This window comes from Danio rerio, chromosome 17 (genome assembly GCF_052040795.2).
Source record: "Danio rerio strain M-AB ecotype USA chromosome 17, GRCz13ab, whole genome shotgun sequence".
NCBI classification, from domain to species: Eukaryota; Metazoa; Chordata; class Actinopteri; order Cypriniformes; family Danionidae; genus Danio; species Danio rerio.
Genome location: NC_141037.1, coordinates 21,577,397 through 21,596,509, shown reverse-complemented (window position 1 = coordinate 21,596,509; position 19,113 = coordinate 21,577,397). Strand labels below are relative to the sequence as shown.

The window sequence follows — 19,113 nt, the reverse complement described above, 5'->3', positions numbered from 1 at the left end:
GTGTAAACACATGAATCGGACATTGGTCACAATTAAAAGAACAGGACAGGCAAAAAAATCTGATATAGGCAACAAATCAAAATTGAGCATCAAGACCTGACAGTGTAAATAAGGCCATAGAGAATACTCCAGATCTGTTTTAACATAACTGTGACAGTTGGGTTTAGGGTTAGAGTAGCGATAGACATTAATAAAATACAATTAATCGTAAATGTAATAAATATTACACATAATTCTAGTTAACTTCTGGCCGCAGCCGTATGCAATCTATAGCTGATTAGCTATGTGGAAGGTTGATTACAGCCTTCTCAGCCTACCAGTAGACACAGAGGCCCCTACTGGCCCATATCTATCAACTGATAACCACTAATAACGGCCATTCAATCGAGTGATAACATTGGTATCAGCTAGCAAAGTCATATATTTGTGTTGTGGATTAACAACTTTATTCAATAAATGTATTTTTGTGGTGATTTATAAGCATATAGCGCATACATTTTTATATTTTCAAATGTATGCTCATATTGGCATTTCCATTCAGCATTTATATATCTCAAAATTTGCATACAAATAGGTAAATGTAAACAAACGCAAGAGACACAACTACCTTCAAAATACAAGACAAGATTGAAGTAAAAAAACACACTGAAAAGAATAAACCACACATAAGACGGAAAGGAAGTAGAATAAAGAGATGCGACACAAAAGCACAACGAAATGCAAAATAGATTGAATGTATAATGAGACTTCATCTGCATTTTACATGACTAATAATGATTAGAGGCTAATGTAAACACAACTGGGGTATGGTGAATAATTTTGTCCTGCTATTTTTCAACGAGCATATCTTAGATTTGATTTTAATGTAATTATGCAGATGCAGCCCACATTAAATGTTAATGCGGTGACTCCGCAACGACTTGTTTTTGTGCATCTGCAAAATATTCTCAGATGACTGAACAAATGCATCTTCTATTTTTATGTCTTTGTCAAATGTGCACAGTACAGTATATGAATCAGACGAGTGCTTTGCCAGTGATATGATTTGTGTATGTGTGTGTAGGATTAGTCTGGATGAAGGCCGCCATTGGGACAAACTCAGCTTTTCGTCGACACCCTTATTTGTCGACGGGGTTTTGATGACTCCAGAGACTGAGAATCGCATCATTACGTAAGAATCATCTTCTCTGCCACACTGATCTCAATGGTCCAGAAGGGGTCAGTAATGAACCTTCACCTACTGGGATCATTATTATCAGATTAAGTGTTTGCATTTGCATGTCTGGATGATGATCATTAGCACTGCTGTTTTACTAACACTTCCTTCTTATTAGTTCTTTATGGATTTTATAGAGCTAGAAGTCACTTTGTCAACTGTAAAGAATAAAAGTAAACAGATCCTGTTGTTTTCAAGCATCTCTGTCTGTCCTCGTAGATTCTTCGGGCACTTTAGTTACCACTCCGACTGGCAGCTGATAAAGATTGACTACAGCTCCCTGTTTGGGCGGAAATGCACAGACGGAGACTTTCAGACATGGCACCTCCATAACAAGGTTGTCACCTCACATTTTTCAGTAGCGCCTTACTGTTCGCTCTCAACAGCAATGCACTAATTCACTCACTCAACATTCAACATGAGTTTCTTTTGGCACTGGGTTCGTTAGTAATTAGGGCGGCGAGGGAGATTATTTTCACCTCCGGGGTAACATGCCCAAGCAGAATGGATATTAATGGAGTCGTAATGGATTTTTGCAACAGATCTTAGCGCGTAATATTGGTGACATGTTGTCCATCAGCCTTGAGTCATTCGTGGTTTTAAGAAGTCAGCGTTTATAGCTTGTTTAATCAGTTTCCTGGCAAGCATGATATGCTTTCTATAATTCAGATTAGACAAAAAGATTTGTTTCTTTTATTCTGTGCTTCAGGGTAAAAATAAGGGTGAAATACTGTTAGTTAACAACCTAACATTAAGAAGTACTAAGGAAGTCTCTGGAGCTAAAATTTAGATATTGTTACGAGTGTTTCATTTTAGGCTTGCTTTAACTGGTTGACCAAGTTTAGAAAAGAGCAGATCCTTGAACAAATTGTTTCAGACATTGAGGTGAAAAGAGGTGATGGTGCAGTGTGTATTGTGAGAAGAGTTGTTTGACCTCAGGTGTATGTAGTCCTATTGTAGCAGACCTCCAGAACATAATGAGGAAAAAACACTCCAAAAAAGTAATAAAGGGAACTTTAAGGCACTTTAAAGCTTTACAGTATTAAACATGAAAAAAACAGTCCAATGTATCTTTCAGTTAGAATTACAACTTCAAAGAGCTCCTTCATAGCTAAACCTGCTGTGTTCAAGTTTTTCTTTAAATCTGACCTCGACATACTGACCAGAATAAATGAACTGAAGAAGATTTCCACATGCAGAGCCACACCTACCTACAGTATCACAGGAAAAACTTTATTTTGATGGTCCATTTGAGTATCAGTAGACTGTCTACTTAATATCTGTTGATACTGCTCCTTCAACAGACATTTAACTGACTATTGCAAGTACATATCAACTTACACTAACCCTAACCCCAACCTAACAGTATACTTATAATCTAATGAGAATTGTTTGTAATGTAACTTAAATTCAACAAACGGACCATGAAAATAAAGTGTAACCGTATCACATAATTGGTATAGACCAACGGTAGTCAAAAGGCATTTATTAGCCAGATGAAACGTTTCTGGATAGCTTCAGGATTGTTTCATGAAACGTTTTAAAATGAATTTTAACAATATATTTTATTAAAGCTCCCATTCATATCTTAGTGTGCACCATATAAATAAACCAACGCCTTTAAAAAGTGGGTCTTGGTCTACTTCCAAATGAACTCTGGTTCAATTTGAATGAAAATGAACTCAACGAGGACCAAAAAAAAAAAAAAAAGAACATTACAAAATGTGGCCATATAAAGGACAAAATGGTAAAGCACATCTGTTTCCTTGTCATTGTCTTGATGCTACCCATTACAGTTCAATACAAGTATTAGAATCACATGTCCTTGCAGCAGATATTCATTTGTGTGTTTGATGGAGAAGTCTCTGACACTGAGTGCCTTTACATGTACAAAATAAGCAGAGAACTATCAAAATTCTGATTGTTTCAGATAGTGTTTTTATGCGTTTACATGCTAATCAGTTAACCAGCCACACACAAAGACACTTTTAGGAGATTTTAGGTTTTGCCAAATTTCGAACCAGTAAAGATGTCATATCCCAAACATCAACGTCAGTAGCTCAAAAATGTCAGCGAGACTTCTGTTAGAAGCGGTTATCATGTTATCACTTATTTACACTACCTGCGAATGCAGCACATTATTATTTTGGGGGAAGGGGATGATTCTGCATCAACAGTGTGAGTCGATGAGACAATTTTGTGCTTTATTAAGATAAGAAAGCATCAAAGTGTATGAAATATTACCACCACCCCTGTCTAGAATTGCCTGCTCAAGCTGGAAACGTGTTTGTAGGAAGGATTAATAAATTGTTAGAACCAAAAAACCATTTGCTCCTATCTTATTTTGTTGAAGAAAGATGTATTTGACATTTAACTGAGAAAAGAAATCTTGGTAATGCGTTTACATGACATTACTCATTTATTTATAAACATGCATGCTTTGTTTTGACTCACATCTTGAATAAGGATAGGAAAACCTTCACATATATTTAGGGATGTAACGATTTAACCAATTTCACTATAAACCGTGCTTTAATTCTTCACGGTTAATTAATCGTAAAGGCTTCTAAACACTGTGTTTCTGCATAAAACAAAACTGCTGCAACTAAACAAAGTTATGCTAGTTTAAAGTTCCGAGCTTGAACCCCGACGCTAATACGCACAAACATTGGATTAAAGGCAGAAGCAACCCACTCGTGAAAAACATTCACTTAGGCCTCGTTTACTCTAATATGTTTTAGTTTTAAAATGGCATTTTAGAATGAAAACGACCCATGTCCACACTGGCATTTCATCTAGCACACAATACCACTGAAAACGCACATCAAGTGACCACACATACTCACAAACACAAACACTCTGTCATGCGCAGCAACATCTGAGCTTTAGCAGTCAGCAGGTCCTTTGAGCACAAAACCTCAGAGAGCATTGCAGGTCGGACAGTTTATCAAGGATGTACAGCTGGATTGCATCTCACTATAGTTGTTAAATGTGATATTTAATTCATCTGCTCTCTATCTAACGACTCTTCGGTCGTCAGGTAACATATCACTCCATTAGAACACTGATTCAATCTTTCGCTTTCATGCATGTACTTTCTAAATTTAGCGAAAGCTTCAGATACTGTTGGTTAGTTCCTGTTGGTTGTGCAACTTTTGACGCAATTATAACAACACAGATTACTCTGCCTGTTCATGTCACAGTCTAAGCAGAAAATGTGATTGACAAGTGGCAATTTGTGTGCAACTTAGCTTTATTTATTTATGATTTGGTTATGGGTAAAACAAAGACCATGCGGGTCAGGTAGTTGAAACGGTAGGCTACAAATAATTAATTCACTACAAATTAATTAATTATTTATAAATAATTAATTCACCGCTGCCAATGATGACGATGCCATCGTCCATCATGATGTTTCACATTAGACTTCGTACGATGCCAAATTGGTCGACATCACCCAACCCTAGCCTTTATCTTAGATTTATATAAGACAAAAATTATTCGTAGTTTTATTTATTTATTTATTCATTCATTGTTTTGTGAATATTTTCATTGTCAAGTGATTACTTGTGTTCAAATGCCAAAAAAATGCTTTAATTATTTTTAAGTCAAAAAAGAGAAATTCACGATTGTTCTTTTTTATTATTATTATTTTGTGCTGCATTAACTGGTCAGTGCGCAGCAATAAATAACACTTTCATGTCATTTTCTAAACTATTTGTTTGAAATTACTGAATGCATAATAATCATGATAACCGGGATTATTCCTCAGACTATAATTGTACAACCAAAATCTATAATCGTTGCATCCCTACATACATTTAAAGTGAGAGTTATTAGCTCCCCTGAATTAAAAGCCCCCATAAACAAAAAGATTTTTTCAACACATTTTTAAGCATAGTAGTTTTAATAACTAAATTTTAATAACTGATTTATTTTATCTTTGCCATGATGACAGTAAATTTTATTTTACTAGTTATAAGTGCAATTTAAAGACTTTATTAGGTTAATTGGGTAAGTTAAGGTTATTAGCCAAATCATTGTATAACAGTGGTCTGTTCTGTAGACAATCGATAAAAAATATTGCTAATAATATTGACCTTAAAGTTTTTTCTAATTAAAAAATAAAAAATATTATAGCAAATACAGTGAAAAATTCCTTGCTCTGTTCAAAGATCATTTGGGAAATATTTGAAAAAGAAATTTAAATTCACAGGAGAGCTAATCATTTTGACTTTATCTGTATTTGCTCCCATTTGCACATATTTACTCAAACTCCAATTAAACTGTTTTTGGCCGTACCTTGCTGAAAATGAGTCCACATATTTCACTTGAGGAACATTGGAGCCTTAAGTAAAAAAAAAATCTAGTTCTAATAAGTTGGGAAATCCTACGACTGTGTCCGTATGTGAGTGTCTGCATATTTTTGCATTTCAGGGTGAGGTGTGTGTGATGGGAGAGAGACAGGTGTATATGAAGAGGAAGCCGGGCACGCGTTGCACTCTGGGTCGGGAGTATTCTCGAGTCGTTTCAGCTGAGCCCTGCATCTGCACCCTCTATGACTTTGAGTGGTGAGTCCCACACATGCGAAAACACACAGCAGCTGCTTTTCCAATGGAGCAAATGAGTGACAGTAACTCTTGCAGATCAAAGGACTCAGTGTTGCATGCAGAGAACAAAAGCTGCAGGGATCCAACCAATTATACAGATTAATTAAGTGGCATCTGAATATGAAAAAAGACAAGTTTTTTCACCTCATCTGTTGCTTTTTTTAATGTCTGCTCAACGCAGCTTATGATTCTGTTGCAGTTGCTACATTAAATTAGCAAGGTAAAAGCCTGGTTTTACATCCGCCAGCTGTAATCATTTCGCCATACTGATGGAGATGTCTTTACAAGCCCACCACGATGCACATGGAGACACACTCCTGCGCTGATCATAACGACGACATAAATCTCCCTTGTACCGCACACAGGCTCCATTAGAGTCGTCTGCTCTTAGGCAAATTACACGTATGAATGAGAGGCGCGCAGAATTAGCATAATGTCAAATGATTAATTATCTCCAAATGAATAAGTAATGAATATTTAAATGGATGATAAATGTGGCAGTGATCTGATTAGCCTGGAGGAGCTGGTGTTACTGAGTTTAGCCCTGATCCCTTACAGTCATTTTTACCTTGGAAATGCACAAACCGATCACAACTCAAGATTACCGGGCTGCTTGAAATGTTTGCTCACCAGGGTTCCATCCAGATGAGTTTAAGTGTTATAGACTTGAAGCTGACTTCTGCCATTAAAACAGCTTTGTTTATCGCTGCAGTACATTTCCCATGCTCTACACTACATTTACTATAATAGCTCCAGTTAATACCAAAACTGTTTAACAGCCCGATTCAGCATGGTTATTTGGAACTATAACCAAGACTATTAAACTGTTGAACTTTTAAACTGTTTTTGTAAATTGAAATATAGCTGAAATAAAATATATTGTAACTGCTTGATAGAAAAATGTCAATGTAAAAAAAACTGATTGATAATAAATGTTGCCTTTGCAATGAATGGGGAAAATGGGGTTTTTAGAGACATTGGGCTTTATCATACACCTGTCACAATAAGGCACATACGTGTATGGCATGATTTGTTGCTATTTTCAGACTAGCGCAACCCTAATTTTCACATTTTGCATCTTGCTGTTTGAATGGCAAATCCATTTGCACCACTTTGTGAACTCAATATTTTTTCAACACATTTCTAAACATAATAGTTTTAATAACTCATCTCTAATAACTGATTTATTTGATCTTTGTCATGATGACAGTAAAAAATATTTTACTAGATATTTTTCAAGACACTTCCATACAGTTTAAAGTGACATAAGGAAATACTCTTTAAAATCAATCATCATTAGATTATTAAAAATAACAACTAAAAATTGGGCTGCACAATTTATCTTTTCAGCAATAGTATCGCAATGGGTGTGTCCACAACAGTCACATGAAAAAATATGCAATTTTGAGGGATTATAGTTGATCAGCACAGCAATTGAGAATACATTAGACATTGCAATGTATAACCATAAGAGAGTGAAACGTTCACAGTTGCATGTGTTTTAAAGGACATTTCAAGAAAGTTAAAAGCACTCGGGCACAATAAAGATGTTGTAACTTTAATGGACAATAATTTTACTAAATTATTAATACAACAAAGACTATACAGTGGTATTTTACATTTCATTATTCAATATCTGTACCTGAATACTGTTTGACTCTCTGGAAAACCAGTACAGCTTATTTCACTATTTCTTTGCTCTGTTGTGATTACTTATGCTTGAAATCTTCAAGCAAGATTTACAGCCCAATTCTCACACAAAATCACCCCAATCAATCTGAATTCAAGACTTTTTTCCCAAATAGAGCTATTCAAGTCAGCTGATTAAATTGTATTCATATCGCAATATATATAGCAAAAAACAAAATATCGCAATGTCAGATTTTTCCAATATCGTGCAGCCCTATCTGAAAATACAGAGATTGAAAATACATATTTAATATCCTAAAATGCATTGAGAAAAGTATTGAAGACGCTCTTTTTAAAGATGCTTTCTATATAGTATATATGCAAGTCACTTCTCTCTACAGCCTGCTGAGGCATCCTAGAGAAAACCTTAACCAAACTGAATAATTGATGTGTTTTCTTGATTTCCTTCCAGTGATTATGGGTTTGAGAGACAGACCAGTGGAAAATGTGCACCTGCATTTTGGTATGATGTCAATTTACCGGCACACACCTGCAGTTATGGACAGCGCTACCGCAACAGTACAGGGTAACACACACACACACACACACACTGCAGTACGATTCATATATGCAATAGAAGACTTATTGAGATGAAAATATCTAGCTTGTACAAGAGCGTTTGAGTAAGCATCTTTTGTATATGAAGTGCATGTCCCTTTTTGTCTTACATAGAGTGTTTTCTAAAGCATCCGTATCTGTTTGTGCAGGTACAGGAGAGTGATGTTGAATAACTGTAGAGAGGGTCTGAAGGATACACTGAGTCCCAGAATGCAACAGTGTAAACCCATAGCACCCAGTGGCCTTCAACTGAGCACTATTAACACACAACTCACTGCTGTACTGGGAACCAACATCACCTTCAGAGTCGCATTGCAAAATGTGAGTTAGCAAAACACCAACTTGACCAAATTTCAATGGTGTAAATGCTGATCAATGTTTGAGGCCAGGACACACCAAGCTGACTGTTGGCTGTTGAGTAGCATCAAAGCCATTGGTTAGCATCTATCAAGCTAGTTTGTTTGGTGGGTTTTACACTTCCTCTTGTCAGGCTCACATCATAGGGAGTTTGCCAGATTCAGCATGTAGAATCGATGTCGGCATCCAAAAAATTGAGCGATGTGATTGGCTGATTAGCTATGAATTTAAAGCGATAGAACAAACACTAAAGTGACGAAACCAAGCAAATGATACAAGTCATGAGGAAACACAATGAACCCAGCTGTTCTTTATTTTGTTTTGTTTTTTTAAATATTTTCAAACAATATGGACTGTCAGGTTATCAGACAAATTTGCAAGATCGAATCTCTCTCTGGTGAGCGAGAAGCAGTGTGAATTAATTAATAAAGCATTTATTAATATTCAAAGTAACTATTACTACAGTATATGCCTGAATAAGAGGATATATATAACTTTTAATTTTAATAGTTTATTATTCATTGAGGGCAACACAGTGGCGCAGTGGGTGGCATGTTTGCCTCACAGCAAGAAGGTCGCTGGGTCGATCCTCGGCTCAGTTGGCGTTTCTGTGTGGAGTTTGCATGATCTCCCTGCGTTTGCGTGGGTTTCCTCCGGGTGCTCCGGTTTCCCCCACAGTCCAAAGACATGCGGTACAGGTGAATTGGGTAGGCTAAATTGTCCGTTGTGTGTGTGTGTGTATGGATGTTTCTTAGAGATGGGTTGCAGCTGGAAGGGCATCCGCTGCGTAAAAACTTGCTGGATAAGTTGGTGCTTCATTCCGCTGTGGCGACCCCGGATTAATAAAGGGACTAATCAAACAAGAAAATGAATGAATGAATTATTCATTGACTAACGAATTCTGACTGATCAGTAAAAATACCAACACACTTCTTCAATAACTGCTTTGTAAATAATGTGATACTTAATTGAAAAATGAATCATTAAAGTATGAAAACACAATCAATAAGAACATTACACATGCACTTATAAGTCAAGAATACAGCATTTGTAGTTATACTCATAAACTGCTTACTAACATCTATTAATGTAGAAATAATGCTTAGCAAATGATGAATGAACTATTTACTAATGCTTAATAAATGATTCATAGTGTGTAACTAGAAAGTGTTCTCAAAAAATCTTACTGATCCCAAACCTTTAACTGATTGTTGTTTTAATATAAATGACTATATTAAAATATTCATAATTAGTATTATAATAATACAATTAATTTAGAGTTCGTACCTCTGATCATTTTATCATTCTTATTTTCTTTTTAATCAGATTCCCATCTCCAGTCAGCCACAGTTTGAACTGCTGTAAATCACCCTTCAGTTTCCCAAAGCCTTTACATGCAAAACCATACAATACATCAGTCCTTTATCTCTCTCTGTTATTGTTTTCTCTGCAGGGTGACTCACTGTCGACCAGTCTCCATGTGGACTTTGGAGATGGCATCTCGGTGTCATACTCCAACATAAGCCGCCTTGGTGACAGCATCACACACACATACAGGGTCGCTGGGATATTCAGGGTCAGCGCACGTGCTCAGAACAGCCAGGGCTCTGACAGCAGCTCGCTCTATCTGCACATCACCAGTACGTACATAAGCACACACTTATTCCAATTCTCCATAAGAATCCACCATACAAAAAGCTCTTTCCTGTCACAGCAAATTACCTCTATACAACTGACTGCACATCGAGACAATCTATTTCTGAAGCAGCTCTCAATAAACAACATAGGAAAAGAAATCGCTGCTCAATGTGATCGTTATTGACTTCATATTGCGTCTGATAAGATCTCACGTCCGATGTGTTGTTGTTAGGTCCTGTGGAGCGTATCTTTCTTTCGGCACCGGTGGTCGTGGCCAGAGGAAGAGAAGCCAACCTGACAGCAGTGTTGTGGCCCAGTCAGCCCAGGACGGCCACCTTCTACTGGTGGTTCAATAACAACACTGAGGTTCGAACATTTATACGCATGCGGCCCAGAGGCCCACATCAGTTAGCCAGCTATTCCAGTATTACTTCTGACCTGCAACAAAACAAGGGCTCGGCCAAAGATATTGTGCTTGCCAAGGCCAGAAAGGTAAACCTGTTATTAGGATGGATTGGAATTGGGGTCAAGTAAGTAAAAAGCTCGATGTTTGGGCCGGGGCGATACTGTGACACTGTGGGTTTTTTTCGCTTTGCAGTATGAAACTTGCTGCCAAAATAAAAAGAATAACTGAATTTCAACTCTGTCAGAATAGCTTTTGTTGAATGACAGGCATAGCTGGGAAAATGCATTGGGGAAAGTGCTTCCAGCTCAGAGATCTGGAATAGATTAAAAGCCCACATAGAATTTTAATTGTAGATTGCTTGTCAAAAGGCAAGATTTGATTGGGCATTTAGCCTACTTTTCACAAGTTTGGTCACACTGTTTTTTTAAATGACTTTTATTATGGCTGCTTAGCATAATTAAGTAATGAAAATTGATATTTTTATCAATTTCTCCATGAAAATAGGCAATGTATTTTGGTGCATTTAAACAAAACAGATTTATTAAGCAGATATATTTATTAAAATAATATTTTAGTCACCAAACATACTTAGAAATTGGAAGATAATACACTTAAATTCTAGCAAAATATTGCAAAACATAATTACAACCTACAAAATTTCAACTAAATTATTCAGTTTTTCTGCTTCTCTTGATTTTTCCTCTTTTTAAAATTTGTATTTAATTTTTTTCTATAACATATAGGTTTGTGTGTACTCCTTTTTAGACCGTTATCGTAAGTTAATTTGTTACATAAGCTCCAGTTTTGGCTTAAGTACTGACTAATCTAATGTATATGCACAAAACCTTGGTAGTGGCTAAATGGGGATCCTGATAAATAAATAAATAAATAAATAAATAATAAAAAATATTTTAAAAAATAAATAAAGATGATATTGAATAACTTCCTATTAAAAACTAAGCACTGTATGTCATTACAGTGACGATACTGAAATGTGTGCATTTGCAATAGTCACATCGCAGCATCTGCGTTGGGATGATTTTAGTTGATCAGCAATAAAGAATGTACAGTGTTATTTTACATTACATTTGATTATTTAATAACAGGGCCAGGACAAAATATTGATTCTGATTTATTGTGATAATTCCACTTGGGATACATTATTGATGTAGCCAAGTATCAATATTTATTTAAAAGTACAAAAAAATCTGAACTAATTCATCAGCCTTGCACTGCTACTGTATCATTTAACATTAACAACAATACATGGGGGCGCTTCTCGCAGTGTGGGATTGAACACATATCAATGTTGCAATTCTACAAAATATATGTGCTGTTAATAAAATATATCTTTTTGATGCGTTTTCCCCCTTCATTTAAAAACATCATGATATATTGTGGATGGTTTTCTTGTGATATATCGCTGATATTAAGACTACATGATTGGGGGCAAAATATAATGGTAATATCATATCGTATTGTATCATATTGTATCGTATACTGTACCTAAATATCTGATTACTTAATTTACTTTTATCTTTGCTCTTATCTTATTTATTTACACTTAGAATTTATTTTATTAACTCCTTTACACGATTATTCCAATTAAAGTTAATGATTTCATTCCAAATTAAGCAAAATTGTATTCATATCGCAATATATAATCGCAGAAAAATAAAATGTCGCAATGTCATATTTTTCCAGTATCATGCAGCTCTAGCTTTTATAATATTATAACAGGGTATCTACAGAAACTTAAAAAGTCTGAAAATGTCTTAAGTTTTAAAAAACAAATTTTAGGCCTTAAAAAGTCTCAAATCCATGGACATATTGTCTTGTAGGTCTTAAATCATTTTAAACGAGTCCATGTAAAGCTATACTTAATTGAGCCAACACTCGTCCAATGACTAACACTATATTTCAATATAAGTTAAGAAACATTTATTTATTAACTCTGTTGACTTTTTAATATGGTTTAATTACCTTCCTTACAACAACATTTGTTTTTAATGTTTAAGGTTTTAACTTGGCCATTAAATCTTTAGGGTTTAGCCTTGTGTAAGTCTGAAATTTCATGAAACCTGTAGAAACCCTGTATAAAAAAAAGTAAGATTTCTGTCTCAAAAGATCTAAACAACTGTTATTTTTAACTTAACTTAAAAATATTTTTGCAGTTTCCACACTGTAAAATGAACAAGCATTTTCAACTGTAAAAATAAAAAGAATAACTGATTTTTAACTCTGTCAGAATAGCTTTTGTTGAATGAAAGGCGTAGTTGGAAAAATGCATTGGGCAAAGTGCTTCCAGCTCAGAGATTGGCTTAGATTAAACGCCCATATAGAATTTTAATTGTAGATTGCTTGTCAAAAGGTACAATTAGAATGGGCTTTTAGCCTACTTTTTCACACTGATTTTTTTAAATGACTTTTGTAATGTTATAAATAGGGCTGCACGATTAATCGAAAAAAGATTGTGTTCTCAATTCGACCCCATAGATGATCTTAATCTAGCATTTCTACGAATTAGCCTATCATATTTTCAAGTTCAAGATGGAAGCATAAAAGCAGTCGCCCAAGTATCGACAGGAAAAACTTAAAGTCCATTCAAGTCCACCGTTCAAACCGTTTGCATGATAACTAACTGTAGAGCTACACACAGGTCTAATATTATTATTGTTTATCTACCATGTTTGAGTAAATAACAATAATAATAGCCTACTCATATTAACCTTTATTTTATATCTACAAAATCGTGAGAAAATCGTGATCTTTATCTTAAGCAAAAAAAAAAGAAAAAATCGCGATTCTCATTTTAGCCAGAATCGTGCAGTAAGAAGTAAGAAATGTAAGATTTCAGTCTCAAAAGATCTAAATCAGTGTTTCTCAACCATGTTCCTGGATGACCACCAACACCGCATGTTTTGGATGCTTCCTTTGTCTTTTACACCCATTACAGGTCTTTCAGTCTCTGCTAATGAGCTGATGATCTGAATCATTTTTTCAGTTTCCACACTGAATTAAGATGAATAAGCATTTTCAACTGTAAAAATAACACAAGCGGCAAATTAAGTGGAGTAGAGACTGCTGAAAATTAAGTTTTCCATCATATTAATTAATTACACTTTTAATCATATTAAAATAGAGAATGTTTTTTAAAGGATAATATTCTTTCACAACACTACTGTCTTTTTGATCAAATAACTGTGACCATGGTTAGCATAAAACTGTTCTCAGAAAATTAAGCAGTTGCTGTAGGTTCATTTAATTAAAGATCATTTTGCTGACACTTTGTTTTTCATTTTGACATCATTATATTGGCTTCTTATCTCATTTGGTATTAGGACAGATTTAACCTACAGTTATAATAGGCAGATGAATCACTGTTTTATGATGCTTTCAAACATCACTGAATGTTGTTCCTAATCGCACCATGAGATCATTCAGTTCAGATCTGCTTTTCTGAGGTGAAACACATAAAAAGAGAAAGAGCAGCTTTTAATGATTATGCATTTAAGTTCTAGAGTGCTTTCCTCTGGAAACCTGCCACAGAGCTGAGCAGTTTAAAAGCATTTAAAAGCTCACTTGTACAGAAGCTTTGTTTTGTCATTTAGTATAATTTGGACATTTCGAAATATATGCCTATATGCTCCGATATGCACTCACCGGCCACTTTATTAGGTACATCTGTCCAACTACTCGTTAACGCAAATTTCTAATCAGCCAATCATATGGCAGCATGTAGACATGGTCAAGTCGATCTGCTGCAGTTCAAACTGAGCATCAGAATGGGGAACAGAGGTAATTTAAGTGAATCTGAACTTGGCATGGTTGTTGGTGCCAGACAGGCTGGTCTGAGTATTTGAGAAACTCCTTGGATTTTCACGGAGAACCATCTTTAGGGTTTACAGAGGATGTTCAGAAAAAGAGAAAATAACCAGTGAGCGGCAGCTCTGTGGGCGCAAATGCCTTGTTGATGCTAGAGGTCAGAGGAGAATGGCCAAACTGGTTCTAGCTGATAGAAAGGCAACAGTTACTCAAATACTATCGTTACTATCTCTGAATGCACAACACGTCCATCTTTGAGGCAGATGGGCCACAGCAGCAGAAGACCACACTGGGTGCCACTCCTGTCAGACAATAACAGGAAACTGAGGCTACAATTCACACAGGCACCAAAATGGGTCTGATGAGTCTCCATTTCTGCTAAGATGGTAGGGTCAGAATTTGGCATCAACAATATAAAAGCATGGATCCATCCTGCCTCATATCAATGGTTCAGGCTGCTGGTGGTGTTGTAATGGTGTGTGGGATTAGTACCAATGGTGTGCCCATTAATACTAACTGAGCATCGTGTCAACGCCACAGCCTACCTGAGTATTGTTGCTGACCATGTCCATCCCTTTATGACCACAGAGTACCCATCTTCTGATCCAGCAGAATAACGCGCCATCTTATAAAGAGTGAATCATCTCAGACTGGTTTCTTGAACATGACAATGAGTTCACTGTACTCAAATGGCGGGAGGTTCACATCATATATATGCAGCGGACAAATCTGCTGCAACTGCGTGATTGTAACTGGGAGACTGACACGGAGGGATCCATTATGCAGTATTTATTAGTCACACTTTCACTCAAACAATCCACACGCACCAAGGTGCGAACACACAACAACAATAGTAATAAAGGTCTTAAGGCTGGTGGCTGACAGACACAGAGTGATTTACCAGGCATGGATCAGAGGCAGGCGGCGTGATTCAGAGTCCGTGTATCAGGCTTGGGTCAAGGGCAGGCAGCGAGTATCAGAGTCTGTGTAACAGGCTTGGGTCGATGGCAGGCAGAAGGCAAAGCAGAGTCAGAAACGGGCTGGAGTAATACACAGGAGATCAGGCAGGATATAACGCTCAGTAATGATGGCCGGGGCTGAACAAGAATTCGCAAAGACTGAGTGTTTAAGTGCGTTTTATAAAGGGTACGTGGGTCATTAACGGGATTCAGTTCAGGTGTGCTAGATCAGTGTAAGTGGATGATGTAATGCTTAGAAGTCCGGAGATGGTGGCCTCTGCTGGCCAGCGAGGGGAGTGACTGGGACCGAGTCGGTGACAGTGATGCTATCATGTCAATATGAAGCAAAATCTCTGACGAATATTTCCAGTACCTTTTTTAGTCTATGCCACCAATGATTAAGGCCAACCCGGTAGTAGTAAGGTGTACCAAATAAAGTGGCAGGTGAATGTATAATACAGGCATTCAGGCTATTGGGAACATGCGAATATTATACAGTCCTCTTGAAAAGCAATGATTTCCCAGTGCTGGGTTGCGACCAGCAGGGCATCCACCGCATAAAACTTATACCAGAGTAACTGGCGGTTTATTCCCCTGTCGGACTAAGCTGAAGGATAGTGAGTGAGTGAGTGAGTGAGTGAGTGAGTGAGTGAGTGAGTGAGTGAGTGAGTGAGTGAAAAACAAAAAGAAAATTGCAGTTTTGTATTTTTATGTGGTTGCTTTTAATGTTTAATAAAGTAATAATCTACAGCAAAGAGTGCAGCCAGGCAAAACCCAGACCCTCCGGTGTGTTAGCAATATTAGAAAATCTGCTTGTAAATAATTTAGGTGAAGTAAATGCATCAACTTAACCCATTATACACTGAAAGTACCTTTTCCTATTCACTATTGCCATTACACAGGAAAACAAGACAGCATTAAAGAGCAACTGTGTTGTTTTGAATGAATACGAATGTTAAAATGCCATTCATAAATGCCAGTCTATTTGAGTGCTCCCGCCCAACATCATGTGCTGCAACCAGACAAAAAGACCCCAAAAATGAGATCAGCAAAGCCCATAAATTACACAGAGAGTGGCTTGTTAAGGAATACTAGTGAAAAAGCAGGAAGATCTGCAAGACCAATATATCTACGACAAGTCCTAAGATCAAAAGCACGACAACTGAACCGTGAAACGCAGCGGGAGTTTGGCCATATAGGGCTGTAAATGGTTTCTGCTATAAATGATTCTGCCACTCACATATCAGTCAGAGTTAGGATTTGCTTTCCCGTTTCTCCGTGCTGCTACATCTGAATTGCATGTGTTTTTCAGCCCCTGATCACACTGGAAGGAAGCGTTTCACACACGTTCACGCGAGAGGGACTGAACCCTGTCACAGTACAGGTGTCGGCGGGAGGTACAGTCCTACAGGATGTGAAAATCATCACCGTCAAAGGTGAAGACCTCCCGTAGACATGAAAATTGCTGTGCTTTTTGATATAGAGAATGTGATATTTTTAGCTTCGCTGAAAATTAAGACGTTTCTCTGTCTTCTCTGGTTTCCAGATGTCTTTCGTTCTTTGCTTCTGTCGTTTTCTCCAAACCTGGAAGAGCACAACCCGTCTGTTGCCGAGTGGAGACAGGACGTGGGGCGTGTTGTCAGGGCAACGCTCGCTCAGGTACACCGCGCTTAAAGTCCATCATCAGCTACCGCTGGAGTGCTCTGTTCATGCCGGTGAACTGCTGAAAAGAACTCCTGAAATTTCTTGAAAGGCCGCTGATAGCTCACCACGCTTCCTCTCTCTTCAGCTATTCTCTTTCCTCTCTCTCAAACGCTGCTGGTTTAAAGCCTGATGGCTCTTTCTGGGCTCTCCGGCGAGGTTCTGTGTTCGGCTGAGAGGCTCTACGCGCTCTCACGCATCCATCTGATTTCCCCTCAGTCTGAGCGCGAGAGATAGGGTAATGTAGTGCTATTGGCGAGAGTGAATCACTGGAGTTCAGAGTGAATATTGATGCGGCAACAGAGAGACTCTAAAGCCAGTCAGCCAATTAAAGAACAGAGCCAAAGAACTGCTCCACAGAACTCCATTACAATGAGTCGCTCAAGCACAAATATAATGGCCTCCCAATACCTCTGGATTTTCGATGTGAACTGAGTGCTTTCAATGCGCTTACGCAACATCATATCGAAAATATCTCCAGATTCTCCGGAATGGCTTATTATGCTTCGCAAACATTAATGGAGATTTTTATTAATGTGCAAACGGCTGTGAAATGATTGACTAGCGTTTATGCATGAATACAGTCTGTCATGAATGTTGCATGCTGATAAAATTGCCTTAATTTAATGTTTAGTGGCGTGTGTTTATTTGTGTGCTTTTCGGCAGGTCTGCAGCTTCCCTGAGGACCAGTTGTTGGTGTCTGTGTTTCCTGGATCTCCAACAGCTGCTGAGCTCTTTATCCTACCCGAGACCAACCAGTCAGCATTCAGATCACACACAGAGGAACAACTTAATAAGGCAAGAACCATACACGCACATAAACACACACACACACACACACACACACACACACACACACACAATGGAATAAAGTGATTCTCCCAAATGACAAGGTCTTATGATTGATACAATCTGTTAAAATAACCGATTATTATGTTCTGATGGCTAAATAAATTATAGCGGCGATAAAAGTTGGCTTTATTGCTAGTGAATAAACCTGCTGAAAAATACATGCACTTACTTTTAAAATGTCATGGGCTGAATTTGTAATGCCCGGCAACCACAAAAGGAAATTAAATCTGTCAAATTTATTAATGACAATAATTCAGATTTATGTTAAAACCAGCAGTATTTTTTTGACTGCATTCTCTATTTATATAGGGTGATGATCTAGAGTTTTCCAAAAATGGAAAATTTTATTAAGATGATTTTAAATGGCTTACGCAAGATTTATGTTCAAAATCACTATTCAAATAAAGCCTTTTTGCAGACCATTTTTTTAAAGTTCATCAAAAAATCTGAGAAAGAAAAAAAAATAATAACAATAAAAGCTTTTTAGTAGGGCTGCATGATATTGCAAAAATCATCATATGTCATCGTGATCTCTTCATATCAGATCAGACGATCGCGACTGCTGCAGTTACTTCAGTTGTGTTATTTTTTGGTATTTGTCTTTATATCATGTTATCATAATGATCTAATGTGCCAATAAGATCATAACTGTACTGTGCATTTACACAGTGGCCATATTCATCTATGTAAACACACAAAAAACAACATTAACATTATAGCAGACACTGTAAAAAGCTCATTCCCAGCCACTAGACTTTTCTGACATGGTATTCGAGTGTCATCGAGTGTCAGAATGTTTTGGGACTGCTATACAGGAGTTATGATTATGGATTATAAATTGCGAAATTTTGCGGTTTTTATTTTAGTGTTTTTTTTTTAAAGCATGACGGTAAAACAGAAACGCCGTGATGAATATATTAAAACATGTGCTTGTTTGTTGTAAAAATTTCGTAATAATGACAAAAAAACTAATTTCTGGATCTCCTTACCCGGACGTGCTGCGATCCTGCTGTTGTGAATGGTGTATTCTGGCAAATTTTCTTACCCCTTGGTTTTAAGTGAGGTCCTTAAAAAATCTTAGTTCGAATGGGTAAATAGCAATTCCCCTTAGCCCTACGCTTTCAAGCTAAACAGAATCAAGGTAAAGGGAAGGGCTAAGGGGAAGAATTGCGGTTGGGCCTAACTGTATTCATGTACAGCAATTGAATAAAAAGTAATTAAATAAAATTCACCTTTATTAAATTTACAAACAGAACAATTTTTTATTCCTTAAAATATGCTTTTAAAATCATGTAACATCCA

The 19,113-nt window shown here is 36.9% G+C and overlaps 1 protein-coding gene and 1 long non-coding RNA gene across 6 annotated transcripts in view; one reads left to right on the top strand and one right to left on the bottom strand.

Annotated features, from left to right (window-relative positions):
- LOC147833062 (uncharacterized) overlaps window positions 1-19,113 on the bottom strand; it is a 173,899-nt gene that overhangs the window by 87,276 nt on the left and 67,510 nt on the right. The window lies entirely within an intron of this gene.
- The window catches only part of sorcs3b (sortilin related VPS10 domain containing receptor 3b), a 109,638-nt gene that overhangs the window by 79,838 nt on the left and 10,687 nt on the right, over window positions 1-19,113 (top strand). For both annotated transcript variants that reach the window (XM_087290337.1, XM_087290336.1), the window contains 10 exons: window positions 1,064-1,171; window positions 1,436-1,553; window positions 5,654-5,787; window positions 7,928-8,041; window positions 8,223-8,394; window positions 9,884-10,070; window positions 10,301-10,434; window positions 16,571-16,694; window positions 16,805-16,917; window positions 17,626-17,757. In XM_087290337.1, coding sequence (XP_087146463.1) covers window positions 1,064-1,171; window positions 1,436-1,553; window positions 5,654-5,787; window positions 7,928-8,041; window positions 8,223-8,394; window positions 9,884-10,070; window positions 10,301-10,434; window positions 16,571-16,694; window positions 16,805-16,917; window positions 17,626-17,757 — 1,336 coding nt within the window. The remainder of the gene's footprint in view (window positions 1-1,063; window positions 1,172-1,435; window positions 1,554-5,653; window positions 5,788-7,927; window positions 8,042-8,222; window positions 8,395-9,883; window positions 10,071-10,300; window positions 10,435-16,570; window positions 16,695-16,804; window positions 16,918-17,625; window positions 17,758-19,113) is intronic.